This window comes from Chiloscyllium plagiosum, chromosome 48, assembly GCF_004010195.1.
Source record: "Chiloscyllium plagiosum isolate BGI_BamShark_2017 chromosome 48, ASM401019v2, whole genome shotgun sequence".
Taxonomy (NCBI): domain Eukaryota; kingdom Metazoa; phylum Chordata; class Chondrichthyes; order Orectolobiformes; family Hemiscylliidae; genus Chiloscyllium; species Chiloscyllium plagiosum.
This window is the reverse complement of record NC_057757.1, coordinates 2,135,176-2,155,226: the sequence shown is the minus strand read 5'-3', so window position 1 is coordinate 2,155,226 and position 20,051 is coordinate 2,135,176. Positions and strand designations below refer to the sequence as shown.

The 20,051-nt window shown below is 42.9% G+C and overlaps 1 protein-coding gene across 1 annotated transcript in view; it reads left to right on the top strand.

The window, feature by feature from the left end:
• LOC122544307 (tumor necrosis factor ligand superfamily member 13-like) overlaps positions 1-19,278 on the top strand; it is a 23,129-nt gene extending 3,851 nt beyond the window's left edge. The window contains exons 2-6 of the mRNA XM_043683452.1: positions 8,789-8,951; positions 11,126-11,173; positions 12,791-12,903; positions 13,594-13,735; positions 19,091-19,278. Coding sequence (XP_043539387.1) covers positions 8,789-8,951; positions 11,126-11,173; positions 12,791-12,903; positions 13,594-13,735; positions 19,091-19,200 — 576 coding nt within the window. The 3' untranslated portion in view covers positions 19,201-19,278. The remainder of the gene's footprint in view (positions 1-8,788; positions 8,952-11,125; positions 11,174-12,790; positions 12,904-13,593; positions 13,736-19,090) is intronic.
• The last annotated feature ends 773 nt before the right edge of the window (positions 19,279-20,051 follow it).

The window sequence follows — 20,051 nt, the reverse complement described above, 5'->3', positions numbered from 1 at the left end:
AGACCAGTGAGTCTCACTTCAGTTGTTGGTAAAGTGTTGGAAAAGGTTCTAAGAGATAGGATTTACAACCATCTGGAAAAGAATAATCTGATCAGGGACAGTCAGCACGGTTTTGTGAAGGGTAAGTCGTACCTAACGAATCTCAATTAGTTTTTTGACAAAGTGACCAAACAGGTAGATGAGAGTAAACCGGTTGATGTGGTGTATATGGATTTCAGCAAGCGTTCGATAAGGTTCTCCACAGTAGGCTATTATACAAAATGCGGAGGAATGGGATTGTGGGAGACATAGCAGTTTGGATTAGTAATTGGCTTGCTGAAAGAAAACAGAGGGTTGTAGTTGATGGAACATGTTCATCTTGGTGTCCAGTTACTAGCGGCGTACCGCAAGGGTCGGTGTTGGGTCCACTGCTGTTGGTCATTTTTAAAAATGGATGAGGGCTTAGAAGGGTGGGTTAGTAAATTTACGGACGACACTAAGGTCGGTGAAGTTGTGGATAGTGACGAAGGGTGTAGTAGGTTGCAGAGAGATATAGATAGGATGCAGAACTGGGCTGAGAGGTGGCAAATGGAGTTTAATGTGGACAAGTGTGGGTTGATACACTTTGGACAGAGTAATCGGAATACAAATTACTGGTAAGATTCTTGGGGGTGTAGATAAGCAGAGATCTCAGTGTCCACGTACACAGATCCCTGAAAGTTGCCACCTAGATTGACAGGGCTGTTAAGAAGGCATACACTGTTTTGGCCTTTATTAATAGAGGGATTGAGTTCCGGAACCAGGAGGTTATACTGCAGCTGTACAAAGCTCTGGTACGGCCACACTTGGAGTATTGTGTACAGTTCTGGTCACTGCATTATAAGAAGGATGTGGAAGCTTTGGAAAGGGTGCAGAGGAGATTTACTAGGATGTTGCCTGGTATGGAAGGAATGTCTTACGAGGAAAGGCTGAGGGCCTTGAGGCTGTTCTCATTAGAGAGAAGAAGGTTGAGCGGTGACTTAATAGGGACATACAAGATAATCAGAGGGTTAGATAGGGTGAACAGGGAGAGCCTTTTTCCAAATATGGGAACAGCAAACACAAGGGGACACAACTTTAAAGTGAGGGGAGAGAAGTATAAGACAGATGTAAGAGGTAGTTTCTTTACTCAGAGAGTAATAAGGGTATGGAATGCTTTGCTTGCAACGGTAGTAAGATTCGCCAAGTTTAAGTGCATTTAAATCGACACTGGACAGGCATATGGATGTACGTGGAGTAGTGTAAGTGGGATGGGCTTCAGATTCGTATGACAGGGCGGCGCAACATCGAGGATCGAAGGGCCTGTACTGCGCTGTAATGTTCTATGTTCATTTCCTCGTTGGCTGATTCCTAGCTCTCCACTGGACAGACTTGATCCCCATTTTTGTTTTGCAGTAGCAGAGATGGCTTCCAATGAAATTTAGTAAATGACGACGTAATTCTCCTCGGAAAATTTTCCCAGTCTGTCTGCTGGACATTTAACAAAGCTTCCTGCTAGAAGCTTGGTGATCCCAGTACTTGGGTGGGGGAGGAGGTAGAGAGGCATTCAGATTCAAGCATCCGGACGACTTCTGTGATTCCTCTTTATCCGGAATGTTCTCTTGTGACACTGACTAAGCAATGTGTTTTTAGCTGAAAGGGCCATTGTTTTGGCTGTGTGTGATGTAATCAAATATTGACAAGTTGCATTACTCACCATGGATTATTCCCAGGTTAAGATTGATTTCAGTTTTACACTCCTCTGTGTTTCAGTCTTCCAGCTGCCCATCGGATTTGAACTGTGTGGGAGTATTGTGTTTCAGTGGAGGGAGTGACACAGCATGGAGTAAAGAGTGGTTAATCCTCTCCAGGATAGGAGGTCTGATGATGCAGTGGGTAGTGTCCCTGCTTCTGAACCAGAAACTCCAGGATCCAGCCCCATTCAAGGGTTCGATGGCAAAAGAAATAATGCAGTTGACGATGTGGCCAAACTGGTTGAGTCTCAAACGTCCTTCCAACACAAGCTTATAGAGTGCAATGACAGTGTGAGAGATCCCAGGTTGGTGGTGCAAAGAATATAGGAGCCTCTGCTGTCACTATCCAGACTGCAACATGCACATGAAGGTATATGGTGCCATGGCAACACACACTGCTAGTGTGGGGCCCGCCCGGTGTATCACACATATAGGGTTTGATCTCCCATCCTGACTGGGGTAGAGATAACATTTATTTGCCGCTATCCTAGAAGGACTTTGCAACTCCATGGATCGGACCTGCCTTTGGACAGTGAATCCAGGAAGAGGAATTGTCCAGGGATGGAGAAAGATTAATCACCTGGAAACTCTGGCAAGGCACAACAGAAAAATCATAGTGAGGACAGATTGGTTTTGATCGGGTTGACAATAGAGAAGATAGTAGCTCTGTTTGGTAAGCTTGCCTTTATTGGTCAGTGCATTGAGTACTGTATAGGGATAGTTGGGATGTCATGTCACGGCTGTACAGGACATTGGTTAGGCCACTTTTGGAATACTGCATTCAATTATAGGAAACTTGAAAGGGTTCAGAAAAGATTTACAAGGATCTTGCCAAGAGAGGCTGAATAGGCTGGGGCTATTTTCCCATGACCATCGGACGCTGAGGGGTGACCTTATAGAGGTTTATGAAATCATGAGGGGCATGGATAGGGTGAACAATCAAGGTCTTTTCCCCTGGGTAGGGAAGTCCAAAATTATAGGTTTAAGGTGATAGGTGCCTTTTAGATCTTTCCCCTAAGAGGCAACCTGTTTTCCATCCAGAGAGTGGTACCAGAGGAAGTGGTGGAAGCAGATGCAATTACAACATTTAAGAGGCATCTAGATGGATATATGAATAGGAAGGGTTTAGAGGGATGTGGGCCAAATGCTGGCAAATGAGACTAGATTCATTTAGGAAAAGTGGACCAAAGAGTCTTTCCCCATGCTGTACAACTCTATGACTGTGTGTGTGTGTGTGTGTGTGTGTTTGTTGAAGAGAGACCCAAACTGTAAACTGTCAATATGCAATAGTCATAAATTACTCCAACTGGGAATCCAGGAGAAAGTTCTTCCCCAGAGATGGAAGATGTAGAACTTGACCCCAGCAGGGAGTAGTCAAGTACAAGAGATATAATTAACTGCATAAATGCATGAGGAAGAAAGGATTACAAGAACTTGCTGATTGGTTGAGATGAGCACTTGCATGCACCTGAGAGCAGATGAGCCAAGTAGTCTGTTTCTATACATTTTAAGTTAGGAATCTGTTGGTGATGAGTGAACAGAGGGAAGGACAATGACCAAGAGTCATGAAGCATTCAATTGGAAAATGAGTGTATTCAGATTCTGATTGGCTGTGGGAAGGCAAGACACCACAGAGGTGCATGTTTCAGTCAATGAATGGGGAAGCAGCAGCAGAGTGGGAACATACTGAGTGGGTATGAAGAACGTCCAGGCTGGGGACGTAGTTTGGACAAAAAGCTGGCCTCACTGAACCAATGTTAATTGCATAACAACTGGTTCACTTTAGGGAGGAAATCTGCTGTCCTTAACCATTTTGGCCTACATGTGATTCAAAACCCAGTGGTGTGGTTGATTCTTAACTGCCATCTGGAATAGCCAAGCAAGCCATTTAGTTCAAGGGCAATTAGGGATTGGCACACCCCATGAACACACAAGAGATAAAGGGTGGGTGGAGAGGCTGGATCCAGACTTTGGCTTATACAATTAAGTGAACGCAGATATCAAAGTCAAGGACTGTTGCTAAGAGGTGAGACAAACAAGGAATGTGCTTCAACCTGCACTCCCAAGGTCTCTTTGCTCAGCAACACTCCCCAGGACCTTACCATTAAGTGTATAAGTCCTGCTCTGATTTGCTTTTCCAAAATTCAGTATCTCGCATTTATTTAAATTAAATTCCATCTGCCACTCCTCAGCCCATTGACCCATCTGATCAAGATCCCGTTGTACTCTGAGGTAACCTTCTCAACTGTCCACTACACCTCCAAATTTTTGTGTCATCTGCTAACTTACTAACTATACCTCTTATGTTCACATTCAAATCATTGATATAAATGATGAAAAGTAGTGGACCCAGCACTGATCCTTGTGGCACTCCACTGGTCACAGGCCTCCAGTCTGAAAAGCAACCCTCCACCCCCACCCTCTGTCTTCTACCTTTGAGCCAGTTCTGTCTCCAAATAGTAGTTCTCCCTGTATTCCATGAGATCTAATCTTGCTAACCAGCCTTCCATGAGGAACTGTGACATACGCCTTACTGAAGTCCATATAGATCACATCCCCATATCTGCCCTCATCAATCCTCTTTGTTACTTCTTCAAAAAACTCTATCAAGTTTGTGAGACATGATAGTCATGTTGACTATCCCTAATCAGGCCTTGCCTTTCCAAATACGTGTACATTCTGTCCCTCAAAATTCCTTCTAGTAACTTTCCCACCGCCGATATCAGGCTCACCGGCTTATAGTTCCCTAGCTTTTCCTTACCACCTGTCATCAATAGTGGCATCATGTTAGCCAACCTATGGTCTTCCGACACCTCACCTGTGACTATTGGGGGTAGTCTGGAACTAGAGAGCATAGGTTTAGGGTGAGAGGGAATTGATAATAAAAAGGACCTAAGGGGCAACATTTTCATGCAGACGGTGGTGTGTGCATGGAATGAGCTGCGGAGAAAGTGGTGGAGTACAGTATTTAAAAGGCATCTGGATGCATAGATGAACAGGAAAGATTTAGAGGGATATGGGCCAGGTGCTGGCAAATGGGACTAGATTAGATTACGATATCTGGTTGATATGGACGAGTTGGACCGAAGGATCTTTTTCTGTGCTGTACATCTCTATGAATCTAATCCAGGAGAAAGCTGCCCAATGTACAGCAATGTCATTCCTGAAAGAATCAGCAGTAACCCTCAAAGGGAAATGGGGTGTATATATACGCAAAAGGAGGGCATTATTATATGTAGGACTGTTGAGGAAAGAGCAGAGGGGCATAAAATTAATTGGATAGTTTCAAAACAGATGCAGTGGGCTGAATGGCCTCTTGTGCGCTATCACTCTACAATTTTGATCAGATGTTCAGGATTTTGTAAAATTAAGAATTATAACAAGAATTAATAATTCAACAACAACCTGCAGCTGTATAGCATCTTTAGCATAACAAAACGTTTCAAAGTGCTTCTGACAGGCGCCACACAAGGAGATCAGGAGAGGTGATTAAATGCTTTGTAAGATGTAGGTCTTAAAGGAGGGGAGAGAGAAAGCAAGAGAGAAAAGGGAGAGATTAAGAGTTTTAGGGAGGTAACTGCAGAGTGTAAGGTCCCAGACAACCAAAGAGAAGGCCAGCCAATGGTAGAGAGAGGAAAATTGGGGGTGGGGTGCTCAATGCCAGGATTGGAGGGGTGTAGAGGCTTGAGGGGTTGAAGGAGGTTGTAGAGAAAGGGAGGAGGCGAGGCCATAGATGGATTGGAGAACAAAGGAAGAGAATATTCAAATGGGAGTGTTGCTGGACCAAGAACCAATGCCAGTCAGCAAATACAGCGAGGGAAGTGTTAACAGGACTCGCTGCAGGTTTTTTGTCCCTGTTTGTCACAGCAACTTACCCTTTAACTGTACTTCTGATGGGAAATGGAGAGCAATTTAGGAGCAATGGCTTGACATTTTGACATGTACAGTATATAATTATAGCATTCCATCAACAACATGTTTGACCTTTTAGCTTAAAATCTTTGTTTTTTGACTAGGACTGTAATGTTTAACTTTTTAATGCTATACTAAATGACTGTAATGTTTAACTTTTAAGTTCTTTCTTTTTACCTTGTTCTTAAGTGTTTGTACCAAGGTGCTAGACCTTCAGATGGCATCGTGTGGGGCAATATGAAAAACTTTTCACTGTAATCCTATGTACTTGAGTACACATGACAATAACGTCTAAGTCTAAATCTGAAACATCCATTGAAAATCCTTGAAGCCAGTAACGAAAGAGAAATCATTTTTTCTAATTCATCTCTGACTTGCCCTTAGTTTCTTTTGGCAGGCATTGACAGACTCTTGGTGTGTTTCCAGAACGTCCTACCCTATTCTGTTGCAGGGATCTGGGATTTGATCTTTGAAATCTGAGGTTATGGAATAGTCAAGCTAGTGCCAATGGTTTTCTGTCTCCCCCATGCTCTCACTAACCAGAAAAATGCTGCTAATTGCTGATTTCTCAATAGAAATTCCCGAAAACAGTAACTGCTGAAGCCAAGCCAACTGGACAAGGGTGAAGGGCCTGTGTAGTTAACTTGCAAGCAGCATTCAAGAAAAGATTCTGTATGTTCACAAGGGATTAGTGATATACCAGTAATGTCACTGGGTGAGGCACTTCTCTGTTGTTGTCTGGCCTATTCCCCATTGGAGTCACACCCATTTCCACTTCATCTAAAGGTTTAAGATGGACAGTGTCTGCAGGGACACCATGTGCAAAGTTCTGGCTAAAGGGGGAAAGAACGTACCCAACATCACCCTCATCCTGATTGCCACCTTTGTGTGTGTGGGGCTAATCACGGGGTGGCACGGTGACTCAGTGGCTAGCACTGCTGCCTCACAGTGCCAGGGACCCGGGTTCAATTCCTGCCTCGGGTGACTGTCTATGTGGAGTTTGCAAATTCTCCCCATGTCTGCGTGGGTTTCCTCCAGGTTCTCCGGTTTCCTCCCACAATCCAAAGATGTGCGGGTCAAGTGAATTGGCCATGCTAAATTGCCAACAGTGTTAGGTGCATTAGTTAGGGGTAAATGTAAGGGAATGGGTCTGGGTGTGTTACTCTTCGGAGGGTCAGTGAAGACTTGTTGGGCCAAATGGCCTGTTTTCATACTTTAGGGAATCTAATCTAATCAAGCTCTGCGTAGACCTTTAGTACTCAAATACCAAATTTCACTACATACCGAGGTTCTACCTGTCCCTAGTGTTGCAAAGGATTGGACTGGCCTCACACCTGTCCTTCATAGAGAAGTTTATAAAGAAAAACACCTTTAACCACAAGTCCGGCAGGATGTAGTCAGCACAAAGCATCCTCGAGACCCGGCTGGAAAAGGAGAGGGTGGACCCTGTTGGGGTGTTCCCTGAGCAGGCTGTCAAAGTCATTTGGCAGATGCCTTATAGCCAGTACTTTCCAACAAGCACCAAGCTATCACTTGGCTGGTGGTGAGAAGACCAGTAGCTGTGAGATCCTCTATATATGTCCAGACTCTGTGTGTCACCACACGCTGCCCTTGCAGCAACTGAGAGGGTGGAAAGACTGTCACACATCTCCTTCTGGAATGTGCCTTTGTAAAGGAAGCCTGGAGGAAGATGCAGCGGTTCCTGTCGAGGATTGTCCCGAGCAACTCCGTGATGCAGGACTCTGTGTTCTACCGTTTGTTCCCCAACACCGAGATAAACTTCAACTGCACCTTGAAGACCATCACCTTGGTGAAAGATGCTGTTTGGACTGCCTGAAATGTGTTGGTCTTCCGGAGCAAGGAGTTGACCCTGACTGAGTGTTGCAGACTGGCACTTTCCAAGGTCCAGGACAATGACAGGAGCACACTAAAACTTGGGGCAGCTGCCACCAAGATGCAGTGAGCAAAAACCACCATTGGAGGGTCTTTCTGGCCAAGTTAAATGGGGGCCTGTTCAGTTACCTTGATGCCTCAAATATTTGTAAATAGAGTTGTGTACAATAATAAATGCCTTTAGTTTATTTTTTGGATAGAATCACACCAATATTTGTTGTTTCTTCATATGCTGCTGCACAGAACTTAACTGCTTTAGCAACTATGTACGTATATAAATATTTTTATGAATAAAGTACATTTTTTAAATAATGAGAAAGGTAATATCACTGGGCTCCAGTGGCTCAGGTTAATGCTGTGCAAACCTGGATTCAAATCCTGACACTCTGAAATTTTTTAGTAATAAAATTTGCTATTGGAAGCTGGTCTCAATGACAGTCCCAATTAAACTTGTTCATTTTTGTAAAATAAATAATTTCTGGTTGACTAATGTCCTGTGGGGAAGGAAATCTGCCATCCCTAGCTGGTCTGGCCGTCATGTGACTCCAGACATCCAACAGTGTAGCTGATTCTTAACTGCTCTCTGAAATGGCCAAGTGAGCCACTCAGCTCAAGAGGCAAATTGGGATGGGAAACAAAAACATCACCAACAATGCGGTTCTCCCTCAGTGCTCACTCCCACACTGGGGCATGTCTGCTGGGATTATATGTTCTCTGGCATAGACACCTTGAGGTCAGAGGCAAGATTCATAGCATGGAAACAGACCCTTCGGTCCACACTGACCAGATATCCTAAATTAATCTATTCTCATTTGCTAGCATTTGGTACATATCGCTCTCTACTCTTCCTATAGATGTACCCATCCAATGTCTTTTAAATGTTGTCTTTGTACCAGCCTCCACCACTTCCTCTGGCAGTTTGTCCCATGATGTCTCTGCACTAAAAACGTTGCTGCTTAGGTTCTATACTCTAGGCCACAGCTAACACTACAGTCAAAGTGGGACTTGGAGGTAAGATCTGATTAGACCAAGTACAATCCCAGATACTAATCAATGGCTCAGAAAGAGGAGGGAATGTCATTAGAGGTGGCATTTTGAGAAGTTTCTCACTTTGGGGCAGTGCAATTTGGGCATTTTCCAGATTAACTCTCCCAAAGATTGAGACCCAAACTCGGTCTGTTGAGTTGCGTTTCTCTTTTGGAATGACCCTCTGACCCTGGCTCTACCCACAGGTCTCCCCTGCACTGGGTAACAAGAGGTCACCTAGCAACACCTTGCCCGCAACTCCACACTGGGACCCACTGCATCCTGCCCATTTCCACCACAGGGAACCAGAGCGACAAACTCTCCGTGTGGAACGAGACTCCGGGAGCAAACTGAGGCACAGGCAGAGAAGTGAGCATAAGCAGATAATTTGGTCTCCGTTTCATTCACCGTCCTTTCAGCCCTGGTTTGGACATTGACTGACCTCAAAGTAGCAATCTCAGGAGCTATTTCCCAATCTGAGGGGTGGTGTACCAGTTTAGAGATTGTATATCAATTTTAAAGGGCCAGTGTACCGATCTCAGAGGCAGTGTACAAATTTCATAGACAGTGTGCCAATCTCAGGGGTATGGGTTCAAGTCCCTTTCCCCAGAGCATCAACTGAAACTTGGAGTGTAGGCCTGAGGGACCACAGTATGTGTGTGATATTAAAGTGAGACTTTCTCTCTCATTTGAATGCAGATGGTCCCCAGGCTGCTATTCTGAAATGGAGGGTGAGTAGGGGTGTGGTTTAGGTGTCTCAAGACTAATATTCATCCCTCAAACAATCTCATCAAATCAGATTATAGACTCATGGGAGCTTGCTGCGCATAATTTGGCTGCTATATTTCCTACATTAGCACATTGACTACATTGCAAAAGCCACTTGGTCTGGTGTAAAGCGCTGGCGGGGAGGAGGCAGCAGCAATGTCTCAGGTTGTGAAGCTCATGACAGAAATCAAAGTGCTGAATCAGTAAATATGTCACTCTGCCTTATATCAATGTTCTTGCTGACAGTAAAAGTTCCTCTGATATTGGAAACTGTCCCTCAAACTAATTCTGCCCAGATGGATTTACTCAGGTTGAGACAGAAGGTTCACCTCTGGGCATAAACTGCCATTTCCATTGAAGTTGAGTCACAGATTGATGCAACCTATGTTTATTGAAACATTCTAATGCAGGAGTAGGCCATTTGGTCCTTTGACTGACCTCAAAGTAGCAATCTCAGGAGCTATTTCCCAATCTGAGGGGTGGTGTACCAGTTTAGAGATTGTATATCAATTTTAAAGGGCCAGTGTATTCAACTTGATCATGGCTGATCATTTGACTTTCAACAAGAACAGCAATCTGCATTTATACAGCACCTACGATTTTGCCAACGATCATTTCACAATTCCAATTTCCAAATAAAAATCTAACACTGAGCCACACAGGGAGGTATTAGAAGAGACAGCCAAAAGTTTTCAGTGAAAACAAGGAGGTTTTTGAAGACTGTCCTAAAGGAAAAGGGAGGGAGAGGAAGGTAGAGAGATTTACAAAGAATATTTTAAAGTTTAGGGTGCAGGCAACTGAAAGGGGCAAAGGTGGGAGTTATAAATGTAGGGGAAGGGAAATAGACAAGAGGTAGTAGTCAGAGGAGCGTAGTGACCCGAGATGTCACAGGGTTGTGTATAAGAAATGGGAGTAAAATTTTGTTCAGTTTATCACGGTTGCTCCACCATTCAATAGAAGCACAGTTGACTTCTACCTCAATTTCTAATCCTGTTCCACGATTTCGTTAGTTTCCTAAAAAATCAATTAATCTCTGTCATTCTTCATTCATAACCGCCTAAGATAATCATAAAATCTCACAACACTCTTAGTGATGACATTTCTCTTCACCTCAAGCTCACAAGAAGTCAGCCATTTGAGACTATATCCTAGACTCCTCAGTAAGGAAGATCATTACCCCACCTATTAACTATCAAGCTCCTTGAGATTCCTGCTATGTCCTCCTTAGGTATGAGAACCAAAACTGTACACAATACTTCTAGTTTGACTGCACCAAAGTTCTGCATAATTGCAGTCAGACTTGAACCTTCTGAGCGGGGCTTTGAGGAGGGTGGAGTTACTGCTGAAAAGACCAAAGTTTTGCTCACATCAGGACAAACGCAAGATTGCTAAATTTTAAAAAATCACAACAATTTATACTATAGGAGAAGAAGAAACACACAGTTTCCTGTTGCCTTCTCCTGGCAATACATCACAATCAACTTACCAATCAATCAGCATCTTTTTCTTCTGCAGTACACATTGTTGTGATTGTCTAAAATTTGGCATTCTTGCATTTGTCCTGATGAGCGCAAGGTGCAAGTCTTTTGCAATGTGTCTCTCTTTTTAGCAATGTTCAGGCTGGAATAAGGGAGAAGCAAGATCATGGAGTGGATTTGAATGCAGTTTCATCATGTGGTTGGTTTGCTGACCCATCTGTAAGTGATGCCATGGGGTTTGTGGAAGGAGTTTGAGTTGTAATCATTGTTACTGACCCTTGTTCTCATTCGTTCCAGGAAGAAACTCATTGATTCACCTAGCACCAACCTCTTATCAATCAGAGGGTGAGTAAAGGCTGGGATATTGTCAATGGACAGGAACAAAATGTGAGACTTTAGTCCCAGGGAACAGAATTCCAGAACCTTGTATCATCCTTAGCAACTCCAACTCCTGAGTATTCAAACATAGAATACTCAGGAGTTTGGGAGTTACAGGGTTTGAGAGGGAGTTGTTAGGAAGGGATTGAGTGTTCGATGTCTTGAAAGGATGGAGGGGATGGTATGTAGGAGGGGAGGATGGAGGGGGAGGGTTTGGGAGGAGATGGGAATGGAGGTGGGGAGAGACGTTGAGATGGATGGAGTGGTTGTAGGGATTGACAAAAGGAAGGAGATTGAGAGGGACAGGGAGAAAGTGAGAGGACAGAGGCAAGGGATTGGGAGAAATAGGGAATTGGAGAAATGGAAAGGTTGAGTAAGGTGGAGAGGATGAGGAAGAACATGGAGATGGAGACAAACGAGAGGAAGAGAGAAAGAGCAGAGGCAAGGGATGAGTGGGACAGAGAAATGGGAGGGTGGTAAGTAGGGCCAAGGTAGGTGGAAGGGTTCAAGTTGTAAGGGAGAAGTGGGGTCAACAGCTTCAGAATATTCCATGATTGATAGCTTAAAACCAGATAATTAGTAGAATTTGATGAAAATGTTCAATAGGGTCAATAAAGAGAAACTAAATCATCTGGTGGAGAGAATTCAGAACTTAAAATTAGAGGCAGGCCATTTAGGAGGGATGTTTGGAAGCACATTTATTGATAATCCTTCAACAGGATGTCGGTGTTGCTGGCTGGGCCAGCATTTATTGCTTAACCCTGGCTGACCTTGAGAAAGTGGTAGTGAGCTGCCTTCTTGAACTATTGCATTGTATGGTGTAGGGACACCCAAAGTGCTGTTAGGGAGGGAGTTCCAGGATATTGACCCAGAAACACTGAAGGGACAGTGATATATTTCCAAGTCAGGATGGTGTATGACTTGCAGAATGTGTGTTCTCATATCTGCTGCCCTTGTCCTTCTAGGTGGTAGAGGTCATGGGTTTGGAAGATGCTGTTTAAAGGAACCTTGAAAACAAAACTGTAACTCTCTAATCTGAAAAATGCTGTCAAGGTTGAGAGTCAATTGGAAATTTTTAGCGGGGTAAGGAGCTGAGTTTCAGAACAGAGATGAGTAGAGTGACAATACAGATCGGCCAAGATCTTATTAAATTGTAAAACAGGACTGAAAAGTTGGAAAGGCCTGCTCCGATGTTCCTTGATGCTAGAGAGGTTGGTTGGATTTACTGGTTGGAGAGGGGGACAAGTGATAGTCCAGAACTGGAAAACTGCAGACCAAGTCTGGGGTGAAGGGTCTCGAGTTAATGTTCTTGATGAAGAATGACCAATGCTGCCCCTGTTACCCAGCGGAGATGCACAGTTAATGGCTAAGGACATGATTGAGGTAGGCTGCGACAGCTGCAGTTCAATCGCCTTGCACCATTTGCTTTCTTGGCTTCTCAGTGAAGGGTGGATAAGGCACTGGAAGACATCCAAGTAATTAAAGAAAGAGGAGAAGATACAGAGTTCATGAGAGGAAAGCTGGTAATATTTATCAGAATGATAATGTGCATTGTCTCTGTGTTTTCCCTGACGCTTCTTTTAGGTGACAATACCATTATTCACTGGCAGAAGATCATACATACCGGGCAATCCTTCGAACAGAACAACAGTACAATTGCCATTAAAGGGAATGGTTACTATCTTATTTACACTCAGGTACGGAGAAGGCTGCACTTTCAATAGCCAGAGGCTCAAGCCAGGTGCTTTGGTCAGGGATGGATGTAACTTATTGTCTGAGGTGAAGCTGATCCCTAAATATTGACTTGGTTTGAGGGAAAAGGAGAAATGAGAGCGAGAGCGAGAGACAGAGATGGAATGAATGAATGGAGTAAGTGAATGAAGCACTGAATGAAAGAAAAAAATTAGCATATGAATAAATGAATCAAAATTAATAAGTATGTTAATGAGATGCTGACTTGGCCAGCATTTATTTCCCATCCCCAATTGTTCCACTTAAGAATCAATTGAATTACCAAGAATCTGGAGTCACATGTATGCCAGACCAGGTTAGGGTGGCAGATTTCCTTTCCAAAAGGGCACAAGTAGCCCAGATCATGTTAAACAGAATCTGGAAAGTGGTTACACGGGTCACCATTAGTCTATACCTTTCTTGAGTTCTAATTCAAAAGTCATATAGCTATGGTGAGATTCAAACAAACCCACATTCCCCAGAACATTAGCCTGGGACTCCAGTCCTAAGTATTTATATTAGCAAGTTGTTGTGATCTGGAATGCACTGTGATTCCTTCATTTGAGGAGGTAACTAGAGATCCTGATGGGGTCGGACAGTGGGGAGAGGGCTTGTTATACCTCCAATACTGACAGCCGTTTCAACACTGTACCCAGGTCCTGTATAAGGACCGGACGTTTGTCATGGGTCATGTCGTAAAAAGAAAGGAACAGAACAGGCAGAAAGAGGAAGAGACCCTGCTCAGATGCACACAGAATATGCCTGAGGAACAGCCTTTCAACACCTGCTACAGTGCAGGTAAGTATTCTCTTCTGCTATTGCACTCCATCATTCCAAAGTAGATGTATTCCCGTTCATAATATCTTCTTTCATTTCCTGTTTGTTGGAGGGAAAATTATATCAGGAATATTAATGGCTGTCTTTGTCTAACACGGCTCACATTCTGCTGTGATTTCAAACTGGCCACTGTATAATGGAGCTTCAGAGTATTATAGTGTTAACAAACTCAGAATTCAACAATTAGGTGACAATTTCCATATTGATGGTGTATAGATTCCTCTGTTAAACGTTTAGTTCCATAATTGCTTCTATTGGAACACAGAACTGTACAGCACAGGAACAGGCCTTCAGCCCATAATGGTGTACCGAATAGAACACCAAATTAAACCAATACTTCCTGCCTGCCTGCTGTTGGTCCATATGCCTCCATTCCTTGCATATTCCTGTGCTTATCTGAAAGTCCCTTAAACACCCCTTTCATTTCTGCCACTACCACCACCTCTAGTAGCACGTTCCAGACTCCTACCACTCTGTATAAAACTCGCACAACGCCTTTGAACTTTTCCCCCTCTCACCTTAAATATAAGCCCCCTAGTTTTAGACGTTTTAACTCTGAGAAAAAGATTCAACCCTATCTATGTTTCTCATAATTTTATAGACTTCTATGAAGTCTCCCCTCAGCCTCCATTGCTCCAGAGAAAAGAACCCGAGTTTTGAAAATATTTGTAGCTCAGGTTGAGGTTCTGGACGTGAGTTTGCTTGCTGAGCTGGAAGGTTCAGTTTCAGATGTTTCATCACCATACTAGGTAAATCACTGGTGTTCTGTCCCGCTTTTTATTTATGTGTTTAGGTTTCTTTGGGTTGGTGATGTCATTTCGATTCCTTTTTCAGAGGATGGTAGATGGGGTCCAAATCAATGTGTTTGTTGGTAGAGTTCTGGATGGAATGCCATGCTTCTAGGAATTCTCATGCATGCCTTTGTTTGGTTTGTACTAGGATGGATGTTTTGTGTCAGTCAAAGTGTATTCTTCTTCATCTGTATATAAGGATACTAGTGATAGTGGGTCATTTCTTTCTGTGGCCAGCTGACATTCATGAATCCTGGTGGCTAGTTTTCTACCTGTTTGTCCAAAGTAATGTTTATTAAATTCCTGCACAGTCTTTGCAGTCTTCCTCAAAAAAGAGGAGGAAAACAACAACAAACTGCCATTCCTAGATGTCACAATAGGAACGGGGAACTTCAAACCAGCGTCTGCAGGAAAACCACACATATGGATCAAATACTTAACTACTTAAGCAATCATACCAACATCCACAAACAAAGCCGCATTCGGACATTATTTCAATGAGGCACCACACACGGCAGCACCAAGGAACTATGAACAGCAGAAGAAAACCACCTATATAGCATATTCAAGAAGAACAGGTACCCAATAAACACAATCTGCTGATTTCTCAACAACAAACCCAAACACCTAGACAAAATGCACTCAGAAACCCTAACCACTTTACCCTTCATCAAAGACATCTCGGAAATGACTACCAGACTACTCAGGCCTCTTGGCATCATGGTAGCCCACAAACCAACCAACACATTTAAACAGCAGCTAATGAACTTAAAAGACCCTATACAAAGAACATGCAAAATGCACATTATCTACAAAATATCTTGCAAGGACTGTAATAAATACTACTTTGGACCAAGTGGCTGAAAACTCGCCACCATGATTCATGAACATCAACTTGCCACAAAAACCTACTATCATGACCCACTATCACTGGTATCCTTAAATACAGATGAGGAAGAACACCACTTCGACTGGGACAACACATCCATCCTAGGACAAGCCAAACAGAGACATGCACGAGAATTCTTAGAAGCATAGCATTCCATTCAGAACTCTCAACAAACACATTGATTTGGATCCCATCTACCAAAAAGCAGAAATGACATCACAAACCCAAGGAAGCCTAAACACATAAATAGAAAGCAGGACAGAACACCAGTGCTTCACCGGAGGCTCACTGATGATGTTACCTAGTATGGTGATGAAATGTCTGAAACTGAATCTTCCAGCTCAGCAAGCAAACTCACATCCAAAACAACCCAAGTTTTTCTTGCCTCTCCTTATAGCTCATACCCTCTAAACCAGGCAGCATCTTGGTAAACATTTCTGTACCCTCTTCAAAGCCTCCACATTGTTCCTGTAATATGGTGACCAGAATTGAACACAATACTCGAAGTGTGACCTAACCAAAGTCTTATAAAGCCGCAATATGACATCCTGACTCTTGTACTCAATTCAGCACATACTCATTGACAGTGATAGCTATTAAAACTCAAATACATACTTATGACAGGGTTGTTGATGTATTATAAGAGCATAAGTAATAAAATCAGGAGAAGGGCATTCAGCAGTTTGAACCTGTTCCACCATCCAAAAAGATCTCAGGTGATCTTCCACCCTTCTTAGATCACATTTACCTTTGTGACCAGAAGTCACTAGAATGCAGGAAGTTGAGAGGCATCCTGACAGAAATTTATAAGATTGTGAATGGCATAGATAGCTTCATATTTTTCACTCTTTTTCCCAGGATGGAGAGGTCAATTACTAGGGGACACAGGGAGGGGGTGGGTGTTTAAAAGAGATGTGCAAGGCAAGTCTTTCACACAAAAGGGAGGTGAGTGCCTGGAACGTATTGCCAGAGGAGGTGGTGGAAGCAGACACAATAGCAGCATTCAAGAAGCACCTGGACAAAGACATGAATAGGAAGGGAATAGAGGGATACGGATCTTGTAAGCGAAGCGAAGATAATTTTCGTATGTGTTGGCGCAGGCTTGGAGGGCCTGTTCCTGTGCTGTATTGTTCGATCAATCACAATACTGAATATACTTATCGACTGAGCACTCACAGCTCTCTGAAGTAGAAAATTCCAAACTAAAATATTCATAACTATTTGACTGAAGACATTTCTTCTCATCTTGACCCTAAATGACGATTGCCTTACTGAAAGGCATTCTCCATCAGTTCTACATTCTCCAGGTGGGGAAATAATTTCTTCACATATACCTTCAAGCACTCTAAGGACTTTATACATTTCAGTGAGACCACATCTTATTCATTCAAGCTCCAGTGAATATAGGCCTATTCTACTGAATCTCTTCTCATACAATAACTCTTTCATTCCAGGAATCAGTCTGGTGAACCTTTTTTGGCCCACCTCACACACAAGCTTGGTTAATGCAAGATTAATTGCCTACTGTGCTCCTCACCAAAGTCCTATATAATTGCAAGCAATCTTGCTTGCTTGATTTTGGAAAGTAACTTACAATAGAAATGTTGATCCATTAAGAAAGGAACGGGTAAGGCCATTCAGCCCCTTGAGACTGTCCAATGAAATCATGCCTGATCTGCATTGTAACGGCATCTAGCCACTTTAGTTCTGTAACATGTAACCCCCTTGCCAAACAGAGGTCTATCAATGTCAGTTTTGAAAAGCCATTAGCATCAATTATTTTTATCAGATGGACAACTCAGTGAAAAACTGCTTCCTGACATTGCCTGAGTGGCCTGGCTTGAATTTTAAGCTTCTATCACCTCCATCCCCTATTCTGGATTGCCTACCATCAGAGGAAATATTTTTCTTTATTAAACTGATCAAATACATTACTTGTCTTCAACATAAGTAAAGGCACCAAAAGACAATGACTCTTAACTCAGCTCCCCTGTTTGAAATGACTTGTTTACTCAGATGTTAGACTTTCAAGATAGATTGCACTTCTATAGCTTCTTCCACCTCTAGGAATTAAATTCATTACAAATAATGCAATGCCTTTTTGGTAGTGCAATCATCATTGTAATGTTGGAAATGCAAACAGAAAGACCCTACAAATCTTAGTGTAAATGTAACAAAATACTAGATAATCGACTTTTATAGCGAGGTTGGATTGAGCATAGATATTGAACAGGTCTGTACTGTTCCCTTTTGAAATACAATACAACCACAGCAATTTTTACACCTACCCTGAGGGGCAGACAAGGCATTGTAACTGAAAGGTGCTACATCCTCACATGTAGCACTTCCTCATTGGCATTATAGATCAAATCTAGAGCACCATGATCAATACTGGGCAAAGCTTAAGGGGAGGATCAGTAGAATATACTCCTCAGAATGATACCTGGATGCAAAGAGTTTATTCATACGTGGAAATTACACATTTGTTTGTGTCCTTTCGAATACAATTCTTTGGAATTTAAGTGAAATTTGATCAGTAGAGAGAAACTGTTCCCTTGATTGACTAGTCTTGGAAAAAGTGAACTAGAATTAGAATAATCTTTTCCAGCATAAAATTTGGGAACACTTCTGCAGTAAAGGTATGGAAGAATATTGAAACCTTTTTCAGAAATGGTAATTTGATGCTCAGTAGTTTAATTTTAAATCTGACATTGTTAGGGTGCTCTTAACTGTACATATAAATGATATAAAACAATGGCAGGTACATGGAGTTTGACTGCAGATCTGCCATTATTCTCATGGAATGACAGAAAGGTTCATGGGGCTGAATGGATTTCTCCTTTTCCTATCAGTAAGGTTTTATATTCAAAGAATTTGCATAAATAGATCATTTAGAGTCAGAGTTATACAGCACGGAAACAGACCCTTCAGTCCAACTCATCCACTAGTCCCATTTGCCAGCATTTGGCCCATATCCCTCTAAACCCTCCCAATTCATGTGCCCATCCAGATGTTTTTGCACACCCCACCGGTCCCTTTCAAACCTTTCCTCTCTCACCTTAAACCTATGCCCTTTAGTTTTGGACTCCCCTACCCTGGGCAAAATACCTTAGCTATTTACCCCATCCATGCCCCTCATGATTTTATAAACCTCTATAAACGTCACCCCTCAGCCTCCGATGCTCCAGGGAGAAAAGCCCCAACCTAATCAGCGCCGCTCCCTATAGCTCAAACCCTCCAGTTGTGGCAATATACTTGTAAATCTTTTCTGAATCCATTCAGGCTTAAAAACATCTTCTCTATAGCAGGGAGACCAGAACTAAACACAGTATCTAAAAGTGGCCTAACCAATGTCCTGTACAGCTGCAACCATTATATCCCAACTCCTGAACTCAATACATTGACCAATGAAGGCAAGCATACTAAACACCTTCTTCATCACCCTAACTACCTGTGACTCCACGTTCAAGAAACTATGCTCTTGCCAGCATTTTTGCTGCTCGAGCTCTTCTCATTCTTCCTCCAGGATAATCCACTATCCCTTCTTCCTCATACACTTATGCAATTCCCCAGAAAAATACATCGATCTTGTTTTTATACTGAAGATAATTTGTTTTCTCTATTCTCCTTTTGAAGGTATCTACAAGCTACAGAAAGGGGACATCATAGAACTGGTGATTCCTCGGAATTCTGCGACCATTGTCATGGAGAAAGATTCGACTTTCATGGGATTGATGAAAGTGTGACCTAACCATAGAGTCATAGAGATGTACAGCATGGAAACAGACCCTTCGGTCCAACCTGTCTATGCCGACCAGATATCCCAGCCCAATCTAGTCCCACCTGCCAGCACCCGGCCCGTATCCCTCCAAATCCTTCCTATTCATATACCCATCCAAATGCCTCTTAAATGTTGCAATTGTACCAGCCTCCACCACATTGTCTGGCAGCTCATTCCATACACATATCACCCTTTGCGTGAAAAAGTTGCCCCTTAGGTCTCTTTTATATTTTTCCCCTCTCACCCTAAACCTATGCCCTCTAGTTCTGGACTCCCCGAGCCCAGGGAAAAGACTTTATCTATTTATCCTATCTATGCCCCTCATAATTTTGTACCAGAGGGGCTATCCATCACCTGACATCTTCCCCAGCAGCAGCCATCATGCACTTTGAGCTCATTTTGTGTTTTTTCATCTCAAACTCTGCTGGCTCCCCCAAGCTCTTGTGATTTGGATTTTTTGTCCCTTTTTGTCCTTATCTCCCCAACTGGGGAGAAATACGCAGTCCCTCCAACCTGTTCCATTGCCAATTGTGAAATTACATCCAGAGATGTCCTCTCCGCACACACCATGTTTTCCTCTTCCTCTGATATGTGGCTCATTCTATCTGCACACATTTCTTGGGAATTCTCTTCCAAACCACCTCGGCTGTATAACTTTTGGTTTCTTAAGAACCTTAACACAGAGATCACAACTTTTGGTAGGATTTTTACCTTTGAGTCACAAGATTCTGTGTTTGAATTTACGTAGGGCTTGAACATAAAACTCAAGCTGTCAATACTTAGATTGTGGCTCAGTTGGTGGTACTGATTTTCCAA